A 27264-nucleotide genomic window follows, 5' to 3' on the forward strand; every position below is an offset into this window, starting at 1 on the left:
CTCAAGGGAGAGCTGGATGCTCAAGTGAATATTTTCAAAATAAAGATCTGATTACATTTTCCACACAAAAAGAAAACCAAGAGCTGGGCATGAACAGAGTTCAATTGAAGTGTCTGGCCCAATCCAATTGAAAGGCCCAAATGACCCAAAAGATCATGTCTGCACCACAATTCTAACATTGTTTCAGTCCTATTAATGGACTGAAAAATAGTTACGTTTTAAAGCAGTCTTTCCTAAAGTGGGTGGTGGAAAGATCCAAAGTGGCAGTGAGGAAAAAGGGGTCAGTCCAAATGTTTGTTTGCATCCTGGTGATGTGGTTTGGACAGGCCAGCCAGATCAGACAGTAGACATTGCATTTTCACGTCTGCAAGGGCCAAGGCTCTAGGTTTGTAAGCATTGCAAGTCATCTTCAGCCAGGGATGGTGATGGGACCACTCGGGACGGGGACCAGCTGCCTGGGATGATGACTGCTAGGGATGGTGACAGTCAGAGATGGTTACTGGCTGAGGTGGGACCGCTCGGAACAGCAACTGCTCAGGAAGGCTATGGCCAGGGAAGGTGGGATGGGAATCAACCACTCGGGACGGGGAACGACCACATTATATCAAAACCTGCGCTGATCAAAATCATATTATACAAGGTATACCTGCATTTACGTCTCACTGCAACTTTTAATCTTAAGTAGTTCTTAAGCATTTGATTTTTTTTTTGTTTCACATTCGTACTTGTAATATTGTGTCATGTTCTTTTCCAAGTAATTGCATTGTTATTATATTTCTTTTTTTTTCTGCTGCATTTTGTGTGATTGGCATTATTTTTACAAAGAACATATTTTTTATTGCAGAGTAAAATAGGGTCACAGCACAGCAAACAAAAAAGTGCAGCAAATATGGTATGAAAACTGAAGACAATATAGTTTACCCTTTCATAAATTTGTTTACTACAAGTTTTATTTGTGAAATACATATGCTTGTTAATAGTGTTAGGTTAGTTGTTGTTTTAAATTTGCAGTAGACCTAATACCAAGTGTGACGGATTATATCATATTTTATATTGTATATAGATATGTTTTTGAAGGAGATTGATTGTGGGAGTAGTATAGATCACAAACAAACACAAACACTTCATAAAACAGATCTCATTTGAAATGCAAGAGCTATGCCTAAGGTGGAGCCTACAAGTGTGCAGAGTCAATAAAGACTTCTTTGCTAGAGATTTTCACAAGGAGGTGCAAATGGAAGGACCCATCTCAGGGAACTGATAAGATCTTTCAGGAATTGATTTTTGGAGACAGCGATCTGTTTGGTGGCAGTTTGCTGTTCTATGAAGGTCATCTGGTTTTGACAAGTATAGAGAGAAAGGAAACCAAACCGTTGGGGTGAGGGGGGTGGGGTGGGGTGTGGGTGCATATGTAGCTTGTTTAAAAACCTCATTTTGAAGATGGTTGTGAGTCCAAGTTTAGTCTGTTCAAAACCCTTGTGGTCCACACATGAGGAAATGGCTGGCTAGAGTGTTTCACCTGAAATGAGGGAAACAAAAAGGAACTCTGTGGTGACCTACAGAAGAAGAGGTTGTCATTTGGAAAGCCCTGATAGGGCAAGTTTCTTCGGCAAGACATTGAAGTGGCTGATCGGAGGGAATCAGTTTGTGTGTCCAACGAACAACGAATCTCTCTGAAACCAATGAGAACCTTCCTGAGCGGTAACCAATTACTTTTAAACACCAGAGCTTCCATAAAATTCATAAATGTTACAAGAAATGCCTGATACCGGTGAACTTGGAAAAGTGAGAAGCGAGATTGGACTGTGAATCAAATAACTTTTCTGAACTTATGCACATTACATACGCGTGCACTTAGAATTAGAAGGGGATTAAGTTAGGTTAAGTTATGGTAATAGTAATAAGTTAAAGTTTGATCCTGTTCTTTTTTATGTTTAAAGAAAATTAAAAACTACTTTTGTTTAAGTAACCATTTGTCTTGGTGAATTTCTATTGCTGCTGGGTTTTGGGGTCCTCTGGGACCGAACACAAGAAAGAGTGTGTTTGTTGAGTGTGTGCATGGGCATGTGGGATGTGGCCAGAGAGCCTGAAAACGTTTGGGAACCATTGTTTTAAAGCATGAAGGCAGGATGTTTCAACTTGGCTTTGTGTACTTAATTACTGCCAACTAAAAGTAAACAAAGTTAAAACCACCTCAAAATGTTAAAATTGTGAATAATTTTGTAAAAGGGTTTGTCCAGTAAAACTTACTAATCGTATGTCTATGTCCTGCAAGGAAGGATTCTTCAACCATTTCCTCAGATAGTGCTTTCTAACACTTGGCTCTGCCTGGAAAATGGCCAATGGAATTGCTCTGCAAAAGAGGAAGAATTTACATTTGTATTGAGCCTTTCACATCTTTAAATAACTCAGTGTTTTAAAAGTTATGATCCACCCATCATACAAGGAAGTGAAGAAAATGTTTTTGCTGATTTTATATGAAAAATCAACTGACTAAAACTTAGATTTTCTTTCAAATACCACATGAAATCTAATGGCAAGACTTCTCTTTAATGTGCATTTTGACAGATGAAATATTTAACTATGTGGTAGGCCCAACAAAATTATCATGGATTACTAACACCCAATATGAGCCATTTGAGTAAATCTCAGAATTTTTCCATTCATTACTTTGTCAACTTAACGCTCTGGAACACTCAAAGCACTTCAATTGAATGAGTTTTTCTTCACTTCTGATCAACAATTAACAACAACAAGCAGATTAAATAACAAAAAAATAGAAAAATTTGGAAAAGTCTCAAGTAAATTGATGAAGACTTCTTTTTCTTACCTTTCTGTTACTGGAGATCCTTCTGGTTTCTTGGAAATGACAAAACGACAACTCAGTCCTGCATCTTTCACCATTTGATCACCAAGAAACTCTGCAAGCCGTTTGGCAGTGCTAATTGAGGTGGACTTTTGCTCCCCATAATCTTCCAATTTACGAGACATTGATCGATTCTCAGAGATCAGTTCAAATAACTCTGTGTCAGGCATGTTTGCTGCCTGCAAATCAAAACAATGGAGTAAGTCTGAACACTACCTACAACAGCTTATTTCTCACATTCCCATTTTCATTTAAAAAAGAATCATTGCATTGCTCTCAGAGTGTCCCTTACCATACAAAAACTACACTTGGAAAATAATCCTTACTTTTAATACTACTATTGTTTAAAAGTCTTTTCTTTTTAAAAACTAAACACTGGAGGTAAAACATAAAAATCTGCAGATACAGCGTTTAAAGTAGAAACACAAAGTGGTAGAAACTCACTGGGTCAAGCAGTGTCCTTTAAAAATACATAACTGACATTTTGGGCTAAAGCCCTTCATCAAGGTATTGAAAAAATGTTGGCAGACGTCCAAAGAGTGGGTGGGCGGGGGGGGGGGGGGGGGAGGTAGAGGAGGTGCCATTTAAATGAAAGCTGTTCTTGTAACTGACATTTTTCAAATGGGTAAGAACTTTGAAATTATACTTGTGTGCTTAAGAATTCTAGAACTTTAGAGATGTTTTGGCAATAAATTTAATCCTGCTTCTGGATAATAAAGGATCAATAATTTTTATTTGTAATCTTCAAAGAACTAGCATCTCTAAGAATATCTAATGGAGAACAGTTTTTGGATTATTATTTTCTACAACAGAATATTGCAAACATCCTTTGCAGTTCATATCTTACATGCTGAGTATAGTGGTAGAATATTCCACAGGCAACATACAACCAGTTCATATTCTGTAATATCACACAAACGCTCCTGCATAAATTTAAATTTTGACTTTAAGAAAATATGTAAATATTCATTTTCTGATCAAATTCCTATGTCTGATATTTTAATTATTCTAAAGTAACAAAAGTAAATAAATATTCACGTTACAGCTGTAAAGCAACAAATGATATTTTTTTCCAAGTTCTAGATTTGTAACACAGTGATTATTTTTGAAGATCAAAATTTTAAAATTGAACAACAAGGTTAATATTCAATATCTCCACATTCAGCAAAAGCAATTTAAAATGTTATGTTGAGACAAAGTAAGTGCTAGTGTATTGCAAGAGTAATGTTCTGGAAACAATTGCTATTAACCAGGTTTTAATAATATTGTTTTAAATGAAGATTTGGCTAAAGTCCATTTGACTCCATTTACATTACAACTCCAATTATCCAAAATGGTCGGGACTGGGGCTATATCAGATAAAGTTTTTTTGAATAACTGGTCATTTTTTAAAAACAGCCTTCAGCAACAGGAAATCACTTGTAACAGTGTTTAAACAACAACAAACAACAAGGGAAGGCTTTTTAAGCGTTAAAATAATGTTTAATGCTAGTCATTGCCAATCACCGACCTCCCCACTGAGGCCCCCGCTGCTGCCCAGAAGGCCACTCTCCTTGACGACACTGGGACAATGGATTCTTACAACTGCTTGCGGCTGGGAGACAATGGCATGCAGTTTGAGAGGGATAGTTGGAGCGAAAAGTCAATAAGAGAAGGTAAAGAAGAAATGGAAAGAGAGAGGGGAGGGTGTTAGCTGAAACAAGGATAATCATCATTCTAATTTCTTGTCTGGTGAATTTTTTTCCAACCTGTGAGATTAGTTCAGCTCTAAAAAAATTTAAGATAACTGAGGATTTCTGATTTATTTCAGATATCCTAATTTCTCTGAAATTTTAAATATTTTTGGATAAATTAGGATTTTGAAGAATCCGATTTTGGATCATCGGAATTGTACTGTACCAGCAAAACAATATTGTTGCAAATATTCCAAATGAACAGCTTCTGAACAGTTACATTTAATCACAATTATTAAACCAGATCTTATAACCATATAACCACTTACAGCACAGAACAGGCCAGTTCGGCCCTACTAGTCCATGCCGTAACAAATCCCCACCCTCCTAGTCCCACTCACCAGCACCCGGTCCATACCCCTCCAGTCCTCTCATATCCATTTAACTATCCAGTCTTTCCTTAAATGTAACCAATGATCCCGCCTCGACCACATCTGTCGGAAGCTCATTCCACATCCCCACCACCCTTTGCGTAAAGAAATTTCACCTCATGTTCCCCTTATAATTTTCCCCCTTCAATCTTAAACCATGCCCTCTACTTTGAATCTCCCCCATTCTTAATTGAAAAAGCCTATCCACGTTTACTCTGTCTGTCCCTTTTAAAATCTTAAACACCTCTATCAAGTCCCCTCTCAATCTTCTACGCTCCAGAGAAAAAAGCCCTAGTCTTCACAACCTTTCCCTGCAACTCAAACCTTGAAATCCTGTCAACATTCTCGTAAACCTTCTCTGCACTCTCTCTATTTTCCTATAATTTGGTGACCAAAACTGTACACAGTATTCCAAGTTTGTACCATCTTATGCTAGTCATGTGAGGCCTTGTCTTAAGAAAGGATTCCAATTCCTCAGTCTAGTTATTTCAGATTGTTGCTGATGAAGTACAAATCAGAGCTTGCAGGGAACAAAGCATGTTGATGAAAATGTTTTGATTATTATATATATTTTTTTAACTACCATACCTTGGCGTGGCAAGATGGCGTAAGGATCAGATGTGCCTTCCAGTCCTCTCCTGACTCTATCTTATTGTTTTGTCTAGAAAATTCTTTAAAAGTTTAGATAATTTCAGTGCTGTTAATTTAACTTATGATGGTACAATTGGTGGAAAAGAGCAAAAAAAAAACGACAACAGATCATCAAAAAACTACATTTTCCAAAAGTTCAAGTTTTGGAGCCTACCTACAGGAAAGACACCGGGACTCAGCGTGAAATGGATCCCAGGAGAGAGGTACAGTGTTCAGATGTAGAGCTCTATGTTACATCGGTAGAGCCCCCTAAAGAGGGTGCCAAACAGCCTTTAGAACAAAGAGTTACTCAAAGGCATTTGTCATCTGTAGAGGTGGCGCTACAAACTGCATCTCTTGAGATACAAGAACCTGTACAACTTTATGTACTGGGAGAATTTAATACATTATGGACTGGGGAAAATCCCGGCCAGCGTCCTCCAGTCATTGCTGGAGAGGCTGTGGCTGGGGTTTCCACACACAGTCATACTACAAGGAAGGCAACCAGAATGAAGGAAGGAATAGAAGATCCTTTGGAGAAGAAGCAGGAATCTGTTGAGCCAAAATCTCTTCCAATTGAAAAGATTTTTGTGAATCTTGAATCTAAATTATCTTATACAATGCAGGGATTATCCAAGATTATGACTGAACTTGGTACTAGGTTTAATACTTTGGTGAAAATACATTCTCAACAGATGGCTGAGTTTGGAGCTTTTAAGCTTGAAGTGAGAGATAAATTTAATTCGTGTGAAGAAGATATAGATGAAATACGGGATCAAGTTTTTGATGTGACCAAAATGGTCGAAGACTTACAAATTCAAAATAAAAATTTGGTGAAAAAGATTGATTATTTGGAAAACCAATCCAGACGGAACAATATAAAGATTATTGGTTTGCCGGAAGGTATGGAGGGACCAGACCCAAGAAAATTTTTTACTGAATGGATTCCGCAGGTGCTGGGTCAAGAACATTTCCCGGAAGGTATAATACTGGAACGTGCTCACAGAGCCTTGCGTAGAAGACCTATTTCAGGTCAAAGTCCAAGACCTATTTTGGTTCATTGCTTGAATTATTACGACAGAGAAATAATTTTACGAGTGGCTATTAGAAATGCACAACAGAGAAAATCACCCTTGATGATTCAAAATAATCGAGTTTTCTTCTATGCGGATTTGAGTCAAGAAGTTATGTTCCAACGACGGGAATTCAATCCTGCTAAAGAGTTGTTGTGGAAGAAAGGTTACAAGGCAACCTTTAGATATCCAGCTGTTTTGAAGGTTTTTCAAGATGGTTGCCAACCAAAGTTCTTTCATTCTCCAAAGGAAGCTATAGCATTTGCTCAAGAGCTGCCAATTACTCAGTTTCAACAGAGACATAGTCCGCCGCGATCTCTAAGGAGACAAGAGATGGAAGAAAAGAGCCGTGCTCCAAGAAGGAATGGTTGTAATGGTGACTCGGCAGTTGGAGCTGATTAAAAGAAGAGTTGTCCTTTTTTTTAATGTTTTTTTTTTAAAAAAAAGGGATATTAAATAATGAGGATGTTAGTTTAAGATGAAGTGAGAGTTGGGGGAGAGAACTGGATAGGCACTATTTCCTGAAAGTCATCTGCTACGTGTGAGTTATCTCACACCCATTTTTTTTTTGGGAGTTACCACATTGCGTGGTTTTGACGGGAGGGGGTATTTTTAACCTCCTACCTGTTTTTTTTTCCTTTTTTTTGTATTATTAGATTAAAGAGTGAAGGGGTTTTTTTTTGTTTAAATATAAAAAAAGCATAAGAAAGTATTTGATTGTTTAAAAAACTAAAAATTGATGTGGTTTTTTTTGTAAAGTTTATTCAGTAGATAAGGAATATCTGAAATTTAAATGTGAATGGGATGGATAAGTTATTTTTTATATTTTTTCTTTAACTTTAAGGTGAAAGGAGTGGTAATTCTAGTGTATATTATTTTGCTATTTTAGTTATAGAACGAAGGGAATAATGGTGAAAGTTATAAATTGAATTGTACAATTCTTAATGAAGCTTGAATTTTGTTTGTGGTTTATGCTCCATTTGTTGAAGATATAGATTTCGTTGTAGATGTGTTTTTATTATTTGGATATCTGAATTTTAACGTAATGATTGGGGATATTTAAATGTGGTATTGGAGCTTTTATTGGATAACTATTCAAGAGTAAAAGGGAAAAATGGTGGAAGAGTACTAAAATTGAATTGTACAATGCTTAATGAGGTTTGAATTTTGTTTTAAGATGGTGGTTTATGTGACTAATATGATGATAGATGTGAAGTTAATTGATATTTGGTGAAGGTTTATCTCTATAGAGAAAGTTTTTTTTCATCTTTTTTTTCATGCTACAAATTTTTTTTAAGAATTGATTATTGTTTAAGAATTTTTGATAGATAATGTTACTAACTTTACTAATTTTTTATATTAAGTTTGAGTTAAATATATGTTTCATCTCAACTCCGTTTGTTAAATATATGCATTTAAGTTTGATTTAAATATGTTTTTTAAGTCTGATATCTTAGTATTAATTACTTTTTTTTGTTAGTATTTTAATTGGTTATGTTTTTGTTTTTTTTTTGTAAGTGGATTTTTTTTCCTCACATATATTATTAACTTTATTAATTCTTCACTCTTTATTTGGGGAGGGAAGGGGGCTGGACTAATTTGAGTTGGGTTATTAATGTGTAATAATTATTGGGGAGGGTATAATTTATTTAGATTACTGATATTGTATTGTAATTTTATTATTTTATTCTTAATTTTTTTTAAATGTAATTCTATATGTTATTCATGTTATAAAATCTTAAATAAAGTTTAAAAAAAAACTACCATACCTTACTGTAAAGCACGTCCAGCCAGTAATCTGCTACTTTAGCAACAGATGCATACACCTCCTCCAAGTTTGTGCCTTTCAGGAAGGCCTCAAACACAGAAGACTGAAAAATCTTGATGAGTTGCAGTTCTCCACGACGCTTCACTTCAAAACCTTTCAATTCAGCAAGTGAGCCATCCTCATTAAACACCGCATATCTGCCAGGTGCAAAACCATCAGTGTCACTCATAAAAAGCTAATTCACTTTAGTGGCAATCAAAATAGGTTTTCTGGATAAACAAACATCTTTCAAATAACAGAATTCATCATCCAGACACTATATAAATATATCAGTTAAAGCAAGACATGGCTGGACGATTGATATTTAAGAACCACATCAATATCTATCATAGTTATGTCAATCTCAGCGTGGTCCATCAAAGTGAGAACAAGACATTTGTTTTTATTCGCTTCCCAATCGTTGGTTTTAGATCTTGGAGGAAAAGGAGACCAGCCAGTTGAAACCCACACAATCAACACAGAAAATGTGCAGACTCCACACATCCAGCCCTAAAAGTTAATATCAAACCAGGGTCACTGGATTAGTGACTGAACCACTGTGCTACCATTAAAACCGGAAGTCATTTCTTTCAGCTTTAGTAATGTTGTCTTTCACTCAGCAACAAAAATTGAATGATATACAGCTGTGTCCAACATTATACGGTCATAGAGTTTTACAACATGAAAATAGGCCCAACTTTTCCACCCAGCTAACCAATTACCCATGAGTAAAACACAAAAGTCTGCAGACACCATGAAGTAAAAACACAACGCCAGAAAAACTCAGCAGGTCAAACATTATGTAGCAAAGATGAAGATGATATAACCAACGTTTTGGGCTTGAGCCCTCCATCAAGGTATGACAAAATGTAGGCAGGTACCGAACAAAATGGTGGGGGGAGGGGCAGGTGAGAAGCATGGTTCCACAGGCAGGAGGTAATAGGTGGATGAGGGAGGGCGCACTAGCAAGTAGGGAGAGGGGGGGAAGGCTCTGTGAATGAAGAGGGAAGGGGATGGAGAGCTGGAGGAAAGAAGATGGAATGGGATGGGAGGGACAGCGGGGAGTACACTAACAGAAACCAGAGAAGTTCACGTTAATGCCATTCAGTTGGAGAAAGGCCAGACAGAAAATTAAGCATGCTCTTCTAATTTATGGGTGGTCTTGGTATGACTGTACATGAGGCCATGAACAGACATGTGAGCACGGGAGTGGGGCACAGAATTGAAATGGTCGGTCAGTGGGAGATCCCTGTCACTGATTTGGATAAACTAGTTCCATTTGCCCATTTGGCCCAGATTTGTTATATAGATTCTTGCCCAAGTGTCTTTTAATCATAATTTTATCCAGCTTTTCCACTTCTTCCGACTGTTCATTTAACATGCCCAACACCCTCTATGTGAGGAAGTTGCCTCTCTGGTCAGTTTTAAATCTTTCCCCTCTCATCTTGTATCTATGCTATCCAGTTTTTGATTTTCCAACCTTGGAATAAACATAATTACAAGTTACCTTATCTATGCCTCTTGTGATTTTATAAACCTCTGAAAGGTCCCACCTCAGCCTCTGATGCTTCAAGCAGAAAAGCCCCAATATATCTGCCTCTCTTTACAATTCAAGCCTTCCAGACTCAGTAACATTCTTGTGAATCTTTTCTGCATCTTTTCAACCTTAATGATATTTTTCTACAGCTGGGTATCCAGAATTGTGCACCATACACCAAGGGTTGGCTCATCAGCATCTTGCAACATGACATCCCAGCTGTTATACTCAATGTCCTGATGAAGATAAGCTTGATAAACATTTTCTTCACATTCTATCTACCTCTGTTGCTGCTTTCATGCAACTATGAGCCCATATATCCAAATCTTTCTGTTTTGTAATACTCTTCAAGGACCTACCATTTACTGTGGTGACAGATTCTGTTGTGCTTGTATTTAATAGAGATACGTTTTGGGAGATAAATTGGGGCAAGTTTTTTAGTATAGGTCACATACAAACACTTCAAAACAGATCTCATTTAAAATACTGGAGCTCTGCTCAAGCCAGACAGGGTGGCTCCTGGAGGTCTTTGCAAAAACTTTGGGGAGTGCCCAAGAGACTTCACTAATGGATTGTTGTTTTGAAAAGCAACAGATGAAAGAGATCAGGGACGCAGACTGTCTGGAGTGCAGCTTGCTGTTCTAAGTGGATAATGTGGTTTTGCGAGCAGAGATAGGAAAACATACTTTTTCTCTGAGAAAGAGAGAGAGTAAAATCCGTTCTATAGTGCTATAGTGAGTAGCAGCAGCTGGGACTGGAACAGGACAAGATGGAAAACCTTTGTTTTAAAAAAAAACCCATTTGGAAGATGGGTTGTGGGTGCTTAGTTCAGCCTGGTAAAAAGCCTTTGTGGTTCACACAAGAGGAGAGGACTGGCTGCCTAATGTTTAACTTGAAATAAGAGGAACAAAAAGGAACTCTGTGGTGACCTGAAAGAAAGAGGACACTGGTATGTGTGTCCAGTGAACCACAAATCTCTCTCTGAAAACAAACAAGAATCTTCCTCAGTAGTAACCATTTGTCTTTCAAGCACCAAAGCCTGGTGACCTTCATAAATGTTCAATTCTGTGCACTGTATAAGAACTGCCTGCAACCAGTAAACTTGGAGGAATGAGAAGGGAGATTGGACTGTGAATCAAGGAACTTTTCTAAACTTACAGACCCATTACATACATGTGCGCTTAGAATTAGAAGGGGGTTAAGTTAGGTAAGTTAAGTTAATAGTGATAAGTTAAAGTGTGATTCTATTTTATATTTAAATATAATTAAAAACAACTTTTGGGCTCGTAACATTGTGCAAGTCCTACCCTGGATTAACCTGCCAAAAATACAATACCTCGTACTTGTCCAAGTTAAATTCTGACTGACATTCCAGCCAGCTCATCCAGGATCCAACACAATCTGACCTTCTGGACCAGCCTACTGGGCAGGGCCTTGTCAAAGGCCTTATTAATATTCATTATGGGGAGAAAGGATGTGTTCCAAAAGAACAGTGCATAATTGCAACTTTCTGCAATGGAAAGCCGCATCATCTATGCATGCATCTAGAAATATCATTTAAAACAAAATATATTATAGTTTATTACCTTAATTTGCCTCCGATACAAGTTCCGAAAGGCAAATTTTATTCCACATCTAAATGGAATAAAATTGTGTTGTGTTTTGTGAGTTCTCTAAGGGCTAATTTCTGTCATCTGAAATGGATGTAATGTCGGTGTAGCCCATTTCTATTTGCCTCAGAGTGAGGTCAAGCAATGACCTTAAATTAAAGACTTATGAGTGTAAAATAGCACAAGAGCTGTTAACTATCATTGTCCTGCTTTAGTTCACAGTCTCCAACACAACAGGAAGCCTGATCAGCTTACAAACCTTTGCAAAACAGGAAAATCTATCATTGCTTCTGGTACCTTTTCTTGAGTTTTTTCCCTTCCTCTTTGGAAGCTGGCAGAATCATAGCCAGATATGGACCATCAACTTCAAAAAATATACTGTTTTCTCTGCGAGTTTCATAGGTCAATGCTGCAGGGTCCATTAGCTCTTGATATTGTTCATTTGTGAATCTCTCCTGCAACAGTAAAATGTTAACATTTAGCTGCAGCGAAAAATACAATATTACTTGCATTACAATGAGCAATTACTCACCATACATTATAAAAATTGCCATTCTGTTTCTGTTAAACATATCCCATATATAAAAATTATGTCCAAGTTTCTGAAATTGTATTCACCTTTGTGTATTAAAAGACAAACTCTTATAAATTTTGTTTTAATATTTAATTGGAAGAAAGGGTACAAAGTTTTCATACTCAAGCCACACAAATGGTTTATGAAAAATTACACACTGAACCCAGAAGAGTAAGACCACTTTATTAAAGGACATGAGAATATAATAATTTAATACATCTCAGCCAAAATCCTGGCGTGGTCTTCAACTACTTTGTTACTTAGTTGGTTTATCCTTACCTTTACCAAGATATTTAGCATAGCACCTGGGTAGGATATTGTCACTTTTGGCTTTTTGGGATTGTCTGACTTGATGACAAAATTCTCCGGGAATGAGTTAGGAAGGACACACCAAATGCCATCAGTGTCCAGCTCCAAGGGCCGCCTAAAAACGAATTTAAACAATTATCATTTGGAAACTCAAATAATACTCGTCTGGTAAACAGGAAATACATTTCCTCCTGGAAATCAAAATATGTAGTATCTTTGAGTTGATTTCATGAGCTGAGGCCGCAGTGTTCCTTCCCTAATGATACTCGTATTCAGGCTCCCCTTTGGCTTAATTTCCTGTTCTTATTCTATTTATATTTTCACTAGAGTTTACAATTATTTTTATTCTATATTGGTTTATAATTTCAAAACATATGAAATAAAATGAAGGCCAGAAATTTCTGGAGAAGCTCAAGACAGCTACGAATATTTGCAGTCTTGTACATTTTAACTGCTCAATGAGCGTTTTCTTGATGATGAAGCATATTTTAATATTTCCTTACCAGGAGAAAAACAAATAGAAAACCTTTAAAGGATGCAGCCAGACAATGTATCTCAAGTGAATCTCTATGAAATATTGGTTGTTTGCATGTTCTGGAAGTAGACATGTCAATATTCCTTAATACAGTAAAACCCCAGGTATCTGGCATCTATGAGGATTGGTAGATGCCATATAAACAACTATTCTGGTTGCTTGAGACTTACTCTTACAATGCCCAACTAATACACCTGTATAAAGAATAAATCGTACTTACTGTGAACAAAGTTCACTAGCATGAATATAGAAACCTTAAAGAATTTTATTTTATTTTTGATAACATTCTTTGCTGCACCTGCCGGTTCCTCCCCCTCCACGGAGCCACCCAAAAGTCGAACAATAACATTACAGATAATTAATCATCCCTCCCTAAAGTTTACAGATAAAGCCTTACTTAATAACATACTAATAAAGATAATAATAACTTTTTCTAAGCAGGGATAAGGAGACACATTAAGAGAGTCAGCAAATGGTGAATGGTATCAACCATCCTGGGGTGACCCCATTCAAACATCAGCTACAAGCAAAGCATGACCAAGGCACTCTGTTTGCTGAATATTTTCCCCCCATCTTCACCAAAGGTTTATGTTACTTCAGAGAACATTTACTTATACAATTTTAAACTTTTATTTAAATTTTTATTTATTCTTAACGATTTTTTCTTTACATGTTTTTATTTTCCTCGCGTTTTTGCTGGTTGCTTCAATTTTGGATAACAGGTGTTTTACTGTGATATCTTGAGATACCAAGAAAATTAACCTGAGATACTTAGTTAGTCGATGCACTTCAATTTGATGCAACACTGACACAAACAGGAAAAATTAGGAAGATTTAAGGATGTAGAAATAAACCAGGAAATCCACATTCCATAACTTTCTTACCCAATCTGCTCGATCAGTTCTCTGGCCTGCATGATGATATTAGCACCGGTGTGACAGACAATACCAGCCATTTCCATAGAATACCAACGAGCCCTGTTACAGAGTCAACAAAAAGATATTTGTCAGATCTCATGCATTTTAAATGATGCTAATTATAATTTCAACAACTATAAAATCTCTCCTCCATTGGTAGAGGTACAGTTTGAGCATCTTAAAAGGTACTTTGATAGAGTTTCTTCAGTATATCTTTACTGCCAAAAAAAATCCTATTAGTTTGAGCTGGTGGGGGTGGGGGTGGGGGTGGGGGGGAGGTGAAAATACATAGGCAGTGGTTACAAGAACAGATCAGATATTGTGCACCTTCTGCCACATGATTCAGCTCATCACCTCAAAGCCTTTCTTCGATGAGGCATCAGAATTGCATTGGATTACTCTCCCATTGCCAGAATGAGACAGCACCAAAAGCACACAAGCCACTCAACTCCATCGAGGAGTAAGCAATCCGCCTGAATGAATCCTGCCCAACAACTGAAAATATTTATTCCCTTTTCAAGGCATAGTAATTACTCAATATGTTCCAACAACGTCTCCCCAATTCAAAGTTTGGGGATACAATTTCGTATATGATCCACTCCAAATTGAACTGAAAAAGATAACTCCATTCCTTCATTTGCATGAGATCTAAATCATGTGATTTCTTTTCCAAAATTACTTCAGGCCTTTCTCTCTGAGGACTGCAACAGATCAAGATGACAGTAAACCTCCAAAATAATGAAATGCACAATCTTAACAATTTTGTGATTTAAGATCTAGTTTTGGCATTTTGGGTACTGTCGAGCAGGAATAATTCAGGTGATCTGGAATAAAATGGATTTTAAATCGTTTGATTTGGACCTCCATGTCTCCCGGTCGGTGTGTGTGGATTTCCAGTGTTCTGGTTTCCTTCCATACCCCTAAATCATGCAGTTGGCTACTTCAAATAACCTCTAGTCCAAGAAGTTGATGGGAAAATTTGGGGGGAGAATGGTCTGCTAGAGAATACTGAGAACAAGCATAGACTTGGTGAGCCAAATGGTCTCATACTATGTTGTTTGACATGTCATCAAGATCCTAAAATTAGAAAAATAGTTGTAAAACTAAGATGCACTACTGAGCAAAAGTACCACTAAATGATATTCCAATACATTTTCTGTTGATGGTAGTGATAATAAGCTTTACATAAAGGCATTTCTCATTTGTTTTCATTTTGGTACTAACCCTTTACGCATGACGTAGCCATAGAACGAGTTTAGAATACATTTGTGTGCCAGCTGCAAAGACTCGTACAAAATCTCCATGTTCTTACAACGTTTGATTTCTGTAGCATCACCACATTCAACAGCAGCAGATAATTTCTTCTTCCACACCTAGAACAAAAAAGTTTAATAAAAACCACTGTGGACAGAATGTGGTAAAATTCAAAATTAATATCTGCAGTACTCCAAAGTGCTTCACAAAGAAGAACTCTGAAATGAGGTGACCTATAGAGGCAGGTATGACAATAAAAACAGCTTCAAATAAAATAATCTGGAAGATAATATCTCTCAAATGCATCACTCTCAACAGTGCACAAAATTAAAGCCTTGTAGAAAGGATTTTAATTTCAAATTGATCAATGGCAAGGTGAAAGTTGCATCAGTTTCTCAAGATCAAAAACTTGTACAAATTAGCCAGAAGAACCTTGGAATGAATCACATGTAGTTAAATGACTGTTTCAAATGCAATCCCATAAAATAAAACAGGAAAAAGGTGAAATTGGTAATATCAAATATTCAAAATAAAGTAACATGGGAAAAATATTGATGGAGTGCGACAACAGAAAGTATTAAAAAAAGCTCCTTGCCTTATGTGAACCCTTAAATTCATACCGTCTGTCACGGAAAGCTCGCACTGTATCCACATAAAAGGAATTTTCACGTTGACAAATTGTAGTTACTCGTTCCTCTGTTCTAGTGATATGAATTTTCTTGTACGCTTTACGGCAATAGTCTGAAATATACAGGTGGAAGTTCATCAAACAGAAATACAGGTTAACTGGAATTGAGCAAAAACTGGATTTGACATTGGCTATACAAGAGAAGCTCAGAGAGCAGTAGAGAATGATTGCTTCTTAGATTGAAGGCCTGTGATGAGTGGTGTGCTTCAGGAATCAGTGCTGGGTCCATTGCTGTTTGTCATCTATATCAATGATCTGGATGATAATGTGGTAAAATGCAACAGCAAATTCGCAGATGACACAAAGATTGGGGGTGTGGTGGACAGCAAGGAAGGGTTTCAAACCTTAGAGGGTTCTGGACCAGCTGGAAAAATGGTTTGAAAAATGACTGAGGGAACTTAATGCAGACAAGTGTGAGATGTTGCATTTTGGAAGGTCAAACCAAGGTAGGACAGTCACAGCAAACAGTAGGATATTGAAGAGTGCAGTAAAAGAGAGGGACCTTGGAATACAGATACATAATTCCTTGAAAGTGGTATCACAGATAGATAGGATTGTAATGAGAACTTCTGGCATATTGTCCTTCATAAGTCAAAGTACTGAGTATAGGAGATGGGATGTTATGGTAAATTTGTACAAGACATTGGTGAAGTCAAATTTGGAGTATTTTGTGCAGTTTTAGTCACCTAACTACAAGAAAGTTATCAATAAGATTGAAAGAATGTAGAAAAGATTTCTGAGAATGATACTGGGACTTCAGGACTGGAGGTACAGGGAAAGGCTACACATGTTAGGACTTTATTCTGTGGAGCGTAAAAGAATGAGGGGAGATTTTATAGAGGTATTTAAAATTATGAAGGGTATAGATAGAGTGTAAGCAAAATTTTTCCACTGAGTATAGGTGAGATACAAACCAGACAACAAGGGTTAAGGGTGAAAGTGGAAAAGTTTACAGGGAACTTCTTCACAGAGAGTCATGGGAGTGTTGAATAAGCTGCCAGCTGAAGTGGATCACGCGAACTCAATTTTCACTTAATAAAAATGTGGACAGATGCATGGATGGGAGGGGTATGGAGGGCCATGGATTGGATGCAGGTCACTGGCAATAGGGAGGAGAAATCTTCAGCACAGAATAGAAGTGCCAAAGAACCCGTTTTCTGTGCTGTAATGTTCTACGGTTCTAAGTTGAAAATAGCAGAAACCAGTGACTAAAGTGATACTGTCTAGAATGTTTTGAATGGTGGCTGTGGAAATCTCCAACATATATATCTGGAATTCAAACAACCAACAACAAATAAATACATAAAAATAAATAAATAAACAAAAGTTTAGATTTGTAGATGTTCTCGGAAGTAAAACATAATCCTTTGGTGAAGATGGGACCAAATATTCAGCCAGTGGTGTGCCTTGGTTGTGCTTTGCTTGTAGCAGCTGTTTGAATAAAGTTGTGTTTGAATAAAATGACATCGCCCAGGATGAAGAGCTGGTTGATGCTGCTCAATGATGGGGTAGGATAACTCTCTTAAAGTGTCTCCTTATTCCTGCTTAGTAAGTATTTATCTTTGTTAGTATATTATCTGTAAATATGGGGGAAAGGTAGTTAATTATCTATAATACTATTGTTCATCTTTCAGGCAGCTTGGTGGAGGTGCAGCAACAGTTAAATGTTTTTAAAGCATGTAACTTAAAATAAAGTAAATTTCTTTAAGGTTTATGTATTCACGCAAGTGAAATTTGTTCAGTGAAAGTACAATATTATATTTTTGTATTTTAAACTGTTTATTCTTAATGCAGGTATATTAGTTAGACATTATAAGAGTGCGTCTCAAGCCACCAGAAAACTTGCTTATCCGGGATCGACCAGTCCCCACAGATGCCAGAAACCAGGCGTTTTACTCTAATTGTATTCCAAGCAAATGTACAAAGACAAGAAATTACAACATTCCAAAACTGAAAATATTCAAACATGGACAAATAAACAACTCTTAATAGAGAAAAAAAAAATACCTGCCAGTCTCTTTTTTTCATACTTTGCCTGTTCTTCACGGGACAGTTCATGAAATGCTTGTGGCTGACCATTTGGGAAAGCAGGAGGAAATTTCTCAGATTCAAGTTGCTGTTGAATACGATGGTACTCACTCCGTGAAGCAGGCACTGCAAAGAAAGCACAAAATCTGCATTCCATTTTAACTAATTTCCATTAATATTTAAGGGTAAATGAAGGAAATGGCAAGCAGATTGTGGAAAAGTATGCAGTTTACATGGATGCCCAGTTTTAAGCTACTCTATTCATTTCTATTTTGTGCCACACAACTTGATGGAAGAGATTCTTTATTCACGGATTGGTCTTGGTTTCCACAGAATGTGGTGGAGGCCACCTGTCAATGGTGTCAAGGACAGAACCATCCGGGTAAACAGAGGAGATTAAGGGTAGGTGGAAGTTTACGGGGAACTTCTTCACAGAGAGTCATGGGAGATGGATTCTTCAGGATTCAGCTTCCTCAAATAGTCACAAAGCAATCAAACCACACCAGGTGATAGATAATGAAGTCACCAATTCAGAATATATTACGCTCTCCTATTACTTTCAGGGTGTCCTCAAGTATCATTCATCATAGCATGCACAGATTTATTGATTGCCTAAAGACAGTTGATGGAATGTTTACTAGTCCTTAATTTGCTTTTGTGTCTTGTGATATAACAGAGGTTTTCCATGACTATTATCCCCTACTCAAGATATGGATTTTCTTGTAAGCTTTATGGCAATCATCTTAAATATACATCTCAAATATCAAACTGAAATACAAATTACAGTAAATGAGGTAAAATTAATGAGAAGTTGAAAATGACTGAACCAGCAGCTTGAGTGATATTAGCTAGGAAGTTCTCAAAATAAAGTACATTATCTTAAGAAATAATTGAGGGGAACCATTTAAAACAAACTTTACTATAGAAATCATTACTTTTTTGCATCAACAAATGATCAAAGCCTATTGTTTAAAAGGTCTTTATTTATTTTTGAAATAGAATCAGAATAAGAAAATGTAAATTTTTGCTCATGTTCTCCATATTCAGTTAAATCTCACTTGATAGCATAAATTGACAAGGTGTAGGAGCTGCTAACGGCAGCACTACTGAAATGAAGCATGTCCACACAACATGAGGATGAACCAGTAACTGACTTTATTTGAATCTCTTGGCTGGTTTTAGGGGATGACCAACTTCCTGTTTGGGGCGCGCTGGTCTATGGGAGTGACGTCAGTGCATTCCAGCGTCACTGCCTGCCCTGCGACATGCAACCAGGAAGTGGTGACATCTCCCAGGCAACGCATGTTGCCAAACATGGGCTTCTCCTGAGAAGGGAAGGGCGCCCATGCCATCTTGTACCAACCGACTGGGGCGGCAATTCGGCCCGTTTCACTGCACGGTCGCTTGGGTCGCTGCAAAGGATCCAAACAAAATCCACGCTGCTGAAGATCCAACTGCGCTGGGTAGGTCACGTCTCCAGAATGGAGGACCATCGCCTTCCCAAGATCGTGTTATATGGCAAGCTCTCCACTGGCCACCGTGACAGAGGTGCACCAAAGAAGAGGTACAAGGACTGCCTAAAGAAATCTCGGTGCCTGCCACATTGACCACTGCCAGTGGGCTGATATCACTTCAAACCGTGCATCTTGGCGCCTCACAGTTCGGCGGGCAGCAACCTCCTTTGAAGAAGACCGCAGAGCCCACCTCATTGATAAAAGACAAAGGAGGAAAAACCCAACACCCAACCCCAACCAACCAATTTTCCGCTGCAACCGTGTCTGCCTGTCCCGCATCGGACTTGTCAGCCACAAACGAGCCTGCAGCTGACATGGACATTTACCCCTCCATAAATCTTTGTCTGCGAAGCCAAGCCAAAGAGAAGAGACAAACAACATAACCTCAAAGCTTGGCTGAAACCAAAATATCTACGTTCAATACCTGGGTTAATACAGCTCAAAATGATAATCAGGACAGTGATCTATCACCATCAACTGTTGAAATATTGCAACATACCCAAGATATTAATTATTTAAACTTAAACTGCAATAGACAATGCCACCAACTTAAAAAATCCAAACAATGTTTGATTTTTCTTTCCAGAGATATTGCTTGACCAGCTAAATTCTTCTGCTTTTCAGATTCCAGATTCTGCAATTTTATTCGTTTTATCTTAAAAAGACAGTTTTCTACCTTTCACAAAGAGATGCTCAATGCATGCGATATTGACAAATTCGCCTCCACATTTCCTTAGATGTCAGAAGAGGCCATTTCAGCCCATCCAGTCTCTGCTGGCTCAAAGCAATAGTATTTCCTCACCGATTTTCTTTTATCCTATCTCCCCATGTTCCCATCAACTTTCCTCAAATTGTATGACTCATCTAACCATTGGGGGAAGTTTAAAGTGGCCAATGAATCAACTGAACAATTCAAAATTAGATCACCCAAAGGAAAGGAAGTAAAACATTAAAGTCTGCTGGCACCATGGCTGAAGTGAAAACATGATGCTGGAGAAACTCAGCAGGTCAGATAACTTTATATAGCAAAGATAGATACATAACCAATGTTTCCGGCTTGAGCCCCTCATCAAGGTATGGACAAAATATGGGCAGGTGCCCGAACCTGAAGGGAAACTGGTCACAGAAAACATGCAAATTCCACACAAATAGCATTAAAGCTTAGGATTGGACATGAAGTGCTGAAGGTATAAGGTAGCAGCTCGAATAGCTGCACCGCTATGATAACAACATTTTGCATCAAATAAATAACATGGTTTGCATAAAATGACAAAACGGAAAACTACTCTAAATTACTATAGGATACAGAAGGAATGAAAGACTTGGGCTGTCTATTGCTGACTCAATTCAATATATACAATGACACTCACTGAATTCCCCTCTCCAAGTCCAGGTCATCTTGCGCTGGCAGTTTGCACCGGGTTTGTTAAAATCGCAGGCTGCACAGGTAGCTTCATCCACCATGGCTGATGGCTATACAAAAAAAAAACTACTGTTAAATAATTACCAATGGACGCAAATTGAAATTTTAGCCATCTTTTGTTGATTACTAAATAATTTAAACAAGCAAACCACATTAGCTGCAAAGCTAGCATGAGACAAAAAAAATCTCTGGGTATACAAAGATGAGTGCATAATCAGAAAACAGCATAGTTCAGTGAGAGGTCCAGTTGCAAGTAAATAGAAACCATTTGGATTAACCCAAAATATCAAAAGTCAAGTTAGTTGACCTCTGGTCAGTAAAGAACTATATTTCTTTTGGGCCAAAAACATTTGGAAAAATAGTTTTCTTTAAAAATTTGATTCTCCCCACCCACCAACGACAACACATTGATGTGGTGTTACCTTTTAATGGGCGATCAAATTTTAAAAAAAGATTAAATCACTGTTTTAAAACACTATTTTAGAATGCAAGATGCAAAACATTGTTTAAAGGCAGTAAGAAGTGCACAGCTAGCACATGTGGGTCCTGGCAGCACATTGCTGGGGCTGTGAAACTTTTTCCATTTACTTTTCTTGTGGCCAACCATAAATGGACAGAGGTTTGCCTTGGCTATTGTCTGCTGATCGCATTCTACTGCATTGCTCTGCTATATCACTGGGTTAAGCAATAGTGGGTGAAGAGATTGTCTCAAGTGAGTATGTGAAGGCAAAATTCAAAACTTCTTCAGAATTGCTCAAAAGGAATCATCTTTCAAATTCATCCAGTGCAAGCTGAAGGAGATTTACAAAACAAATATAGCAGAACCAGGCCAATACACTTCAGATACTGAAAGTTAATGCCCATTAAAAAAAAACACACACCAATTTACTTTTTGTGATTTTCCAATCTTAAATAACATCCATGATTTCCCCACCCCTTCATTTTGCCACATCAAGTGTTCCGAGTAAGGAAAGCAAAGCTCATTTACTGAGGCAACAGAGAGCCCCACTCTTTCTGATCATTAACAGCATGGTGCTTAGGGGGAAAAAAACTGTCCAGAAGAAAAACTCCCAATGATTGACTTTATAATTTACTTCACAAGGCAGGATTTTTCATTCTTCCCTTGTCTGATTAATTCCCTTGCTCATATTAATTCAACAATCCCAGTACCTGCAAGCGATTGGTCAGAATAATGTTAGGATACATTGCCCCCACATCCAAGTGATAAATAAGGGGGCATTCAATCCGGTTGGGAACTTCCTTCAAACAATTCAGTTTCCTTTTAATTTCATCGCATACCTGTAGTGAAGAAAATAAATAAATCTGAAATTGAGCACAAGCACTGAATAATGTGTATTGTTTCCTTCTTCAGCACCACTGCTAGCCATTTAAAATCGATAATTATCCAGTCCAAATAAGATGTGATTTTCCAGTCAATTTTTACAAAATTCTGCTATACAAAAAAATAACAGAACTAAAGAGGAAAATAAAAATCTAAGGATTACTCCCTGTGCCATATGCAAGAGCACAAGGATGGGAAAAGAGGACAACTGACGCGTGGCAGAGGAGCTGGTGAGGGGAAGGGCTTCAGGTCTTTCAATTTCTTCCAGGACAGGGGTGGCTTGCACAAGAAAGATGGTCTGTCACTAAACTGTAGGGAGATCATATCCTTGCAGGGAAGTTTGTTAGTGCTAATTAGGAGGGTGCAAACTATTGAGGCAGGGGAGTGGGTCCCAGATGTTATTGTAGCAGGTAGGGACAGGTGGGGAAGCATGAGAGGTTGATGGTCAAACTGTGTTTACTTTAATTCAAGGAGCCTCACAGGTAAGACTGATGACCTGAGAGCACAGTTCAGCACACTGGATTATGATAGCATAGCAATTACAGAAATGATTGTGAGATGGGCAGAGCTGCAAGCTCAGTGTTTCGGGATTTAGGCTTTAGAAGGTTCAGGCTTGATAAGTGGGTGGGGGGGGGGAAATGTGGTTAGGGGTTTGGCTATAACAAAATGGGAGGTAGTGTTGCACTGCTGTTCAGAGAGATTATTATGGTTGGACAATAAGTAAAAATTACATCTTGGAGGGACTTAATATGGATAGAGCTAAGAAATAATAAAGGGATTATTTTCATTGAAACATAGGAGGATGACAGAAGACCTTGCAATTTATAAAATGTGAATGAAAACATTTGTCAAATACACACAAATAACATACAGATGCACCAAAATTCATGCATGCTGCAGCCAAATAGGTACAAAGATAAACCATCGATAATTGTAAAACTAAATTACCACAATATGCCAGGAGAAAAAAGGTGATAATAAATAATATTTTTCGTAATCCACATTGGTTTGCTAATAAGACATCCCATCTGTGCATGTTTGACTTGCAGCACGGGTGCCATTTTGAGCACCGACAAAAGGGCAAAAGGAAAGTCGGTAAATCATGTTTAAGACAATCTGACCAACGTATGGAGGCTGAGCACGAACCCCAGGGAGGCTCGCCCTCGAAGGAGGTGAGCAAAAAGCAATCTAGAGCAGCCGGTGGGAGGTTCTCGGGCCCTGAGGTGGGGGGAGGAGTGCAGCAAAAAGGCCACAAGCTCACAGAGCTCCTACAGCGCAATAAACAGGGGGGCAGTCAACCCGCTGAGAAGCAGCCATTGGGGGTTGGATCAGGGCAACCTTATCTACCTCCGTTGAGTGGAGGGTAGGGGCCACGTCTGGCTTCACTGACCTAGCTTCACTGAAGTTGGGGTCTTACGTGTTTGGCAGTGATACAGAAATACCGCCAGAGGAGGCGACCTCAATGACGACACATCTCCTCAGTTCTAGCAGCAGTGATGAGGCAATAAGACAAGGGCCACTCAACGACCAGCTTGTCGGGTGTAGTTAATCTGCCCGCTCAATGGGCGAGGATGACAACCAGCCGCACAAAAGGCCTGAGAAAAGGCAACGCAAGTGTCTCTGATCCACGGGCACTCGCTCATCGGGATCCATCACAAAAGCTGCCAGAGTGCAGAGCCTACGACCAATGGGGAGATCTCGCTAAGACTGGACAAGTTGGGAGGCATGATATCAGCAATCGTGAGTAAACCACGAGTATCTTCTGAGCAGGGGGAGGAATTTTATTTCCAATATGAATGGGACAAGGTAGAGTCCGAGGGGCAAAACATGGAAAATTGAGTTCCCTAACCCCCAATACGCTACTCCCATTGGTCGGGATGAGAGAAAAATTTGCAGTACCGAGGGGCATTGGGCAACCCCTTGATGAAGAAATTGCAGGGTCAAAATCTTATCAGGTATTTAATGTCTTCAAAGAGATGATGCGAGAGGACTCAATTAAAAAATACCCCTGCCCAGCCAATTGCCCTCTGCTGGATATACCAAAAGTAAACCTCGCAATTTGGGACAATTTGAACGTCCCCACAAGAGACAAGGACATGAAAATGCAAAGATTACAGGTCTCTCTGGTTTAAGGTATCACTGCTTTTGCTCGGATAGTCGTCAGATACAACAGAGACACAACAAGATGCACTGGGGTTGCTCTCCCATGCCAATTACGAACTTAATGCCTTCCGAAAGGAGCTGTTAAAGCCTGATCTAAATATTCGGTAAGTTCATTTATGTAAACCCGCTACTCTTGTCTCTTTGGTGATGATCTGACTAAACAGGGAAAGGACCTGAATGAGCAGCAGAAGGCAGCAGCTAGAGTGGTTAGAGGCTCGAGCAACTGCTATGCTAGTACAGGCAAGAGCAACTGCTATGTTTCATCCCTATCACAGGTTAGCGGGGAGAGAGGATATCCTTTCAAGCAGAACCACCACACAGGCATTTTTTTAGGGCAACACCCTCTGTGGAGACAGTGGCAGCAGAATTTTCCTGCCCAAAGCCCCTTGCAGAGGTTGAGCCAGATTACACAGCCACACCGGCCAAACGCGCCAAAAAATTGAGCACCACCTATAGACAGCTGAGTGCATTTTCTAATTATGATGAAAAGATTGTGGGCAGTTGATGAACAATGTTCTTGAGCCAATGGTGTAATATTACTACTGATGCTTATGTATACCTTAGTGTCTGGGTATCAAATTGAGTTTGACCCACAGAAATTCCCTCCAGTTAGGACCAAGGGCTTATACAATTATACATACACTGCCCCCAGCTCATGGAAGCTACACATAAAGAGATTATGACTTTAGAACGCAAAAACATAATAGAACACTGCTGCTGGGAAGAGAATGCGTTCGTATCAAACATATTCACAGACCAAAGAGAAGTGGGAGAATGAGTGATCTTAGATTATCTGATTTAAATGAGTATGTCTTGTACCAACATTTTAAAATGCACACGATTCACTCCGTTATGCCGTTATTACACAAGGGCTATTTTATGGCATCCATCAATTTACAAGATGCTTATTATTCAGTATCTATATACCCACTCTCGAGAAAGTACCTGAAGTTTATTTGGAAGGTTGAATTGTGGCAACATAAGGCACTATCTAATGGACTTAGTTCGGCACCCAGAATATTTACAAAATTTCTGAAACCGGTTTTCTCCCGGCCCAGAAAGAAGGGACATATGGTGATGGATTACTTGGATGACACCATCATGATCTGTCGGTTCATGGGCAAAACACAGAAAGCAGTGAACACCACAATGGCGCTGCTGCAGGAAATGGGATTTATTATACACACACAGAAAAATCAGTCCTCAGCCCAACTAGAGAAATTAAATTCCTCAGGTTCCTCTTAAATATAGAATCTATGAGAATAACCCTGCCAGAAAAGAAAAAGGTATAAATTCTTCAGGCTTGTAGTGCTTTGATTGCAGAATCACGTCCCTCTATTCATAAAGTAGCAAAAGTAATTGGGAAATTGGTAGCTGCTTTCCCAGCCGTTCAGTATGGTTCCCAAAAATATACAAGCCTTAAAGGCCACCAGGGGACATTTTGATAGACCTATGAGCTTATCACAAGAGGCTAAGGCAGGACTTGCGTGGTGGACGACAAATGCATCTCAGGCTTATGCCATGATAGAGATTAGCAAGTTTGACATGGAAATCCGATCAAATGCTAGTGGTGAAGGATGGGGCGCCACAGACTTAACTACCTCTGTCGGTGGCAGATGGACTATTCAAGAGATTAAATTGGTATCAGCATCTGGCATTAACTTTCTAGAAATGTTGGCAGCTCAGATGGCACTGAAGTCATTCTGTGCAGAGAAAAGGGGTATACATGTGTTGATGAGGTTAGACAACACCTCAGCAGTAGCATCTCTGAATAGTTCCCATCATGTAACTGGCTCACAATACAGACATGGGGTTGGTGTATTGAAAGGAATATCTGGATTACAGCTGATATTTGCCAGGGCATCTGAACTATCAGGGGGATGTGATGTCTAGAAAGTTCAATGATAGAATGGAATGGATGTTGGGGGAAAAGAGTTTTAATCTGATGGTTGCCAGAGATTGATCTGTTTGAATCTTGTTTAATGCCCAAGTACCTGATTGCCAGACCCCCAGGCAGAAGCCATAGACACCTTTATGATTGATTGAGCAGAACTGACTTTCTATGCTTCTCTTCCACCTCCCCCCCTCAGTAGTAGCTAAATGCCTGAACAAAGTTCAGGAGGGCGTGGCCACTGGACTCCTGGTGGTGCCAAATTGGCTTTCCCAGTCTTGGTTCCCAATGCTGAATTGGATGCTAGAACAGCCTTTGCAGTTGAGAAGGAGCAAGGACCTGCTCATTCCACCAGTATCTCTCCTTATCCTCTCACTCATCTAGATCTCTTATGTTGCAGGATTGGCGTGAAAAGTTCGATGTAAAAGGACAGAAGCCGAAAACAGTGGATGTTATTTGTGCTTCATGGAGAAAGAAACTCAGAAGCAATATGCCACTTATGTTAACAAATGGCAACTGTTTTGTTTTAATGAGTGTTTAAATGTTAATTACGATTCAGTTTCAGATGTTTTGCATTTCCTCACTGATTTGTTTTATGTTCATGTAGCCAGTTATAGTGCTATCAATATGGCCAAGAGTGCTTTGGCGGCTTTCCTATCTCTACGAAACACCAAACACTCTGTCGGGAATCATCCCCTGATTTCAAGATTTATGAGGGAAGTATTTCACTTATGTCTGCTACGCCATGTTATCATGCTATCTGAGATGTTAAAATTGTATTGGATTTGTTGCGACATTTGTCACCAGCATACACTTTGGACTTATCTGATTAATCAAGGCAATTGCTCAGGCTTGTGGCCTTGACTTCAGACCAAAGAATAAAGACTTTAACTTGTTTACAATTGGACTATATAATTTTGGAAAATGACTTTGTTGATTTTCATGTCATGACTTGTTGAAACATAATACACCTGGTAGTGTGGGAACAAGGTTTAAATT

General features: G+C 38.6%; 1 protein-coding gene across 1 annotated transcript in view; it reads right to left on the reverse strand.

The window, feature by feature from the left end:
• The window catches only part of pole (polymerase (DNA directed), epsilon), a 147534-nt gene that overhangs the window by 68564 nt on the left and 51706 nt on the right, over positions 1–27264 (reverse strand). The window contains exons 17-27 of the mRNA XM_069932838.1: positions 22040–22168; positions 20817–20919; positions 17912–18058; positions 15812–15957; positions 15187–15335; positions 13930–14022; positions 12481–12625; positions 11925–12082; positions 8443–8638; positions 2831–3045; positions 2251–2353 (exon numbers count right to left, since the gene is read on the reverse strand). Coding sequence (XP_069788939.1) covers positions 2251–2353; positions 2831–3045; positions 8443–8638; positions 11925–12082; positions 12481–12625; positions 13930–14022; positions 15187–15335; positions 15812–15957; positions 17912–18058; positions 20817–20919; positions 22040–22168 — 1584 coding nt within the window. The remainder of the gene's footprint in view (positions 1–2250; positions 2354–2830; positions 3046–8442; positions 8639–11924; positions 12083–12480; positions 12626–13929; positions 14023–15186; positions 15336–15811; positions 15958–17911; positions 18059–20816; positions 20920–22039; positions 22169–27264) is intronic.

Source organism: Narcine bancroftii, chromosome 4 (assembly GCF_036971445.1).
Source record: "Narcine bancroftii isolate sNarBan1 chromosome 4, sNarBan1.hap1, whole genome shotgun sequence".
Classification (NCBI taxonomy): Eukaryota; Metazoa; Chordata; class Chondrichthyes; order Torpediniformes; family Narcinidae; genus Narcine; species Narcine bancroftii.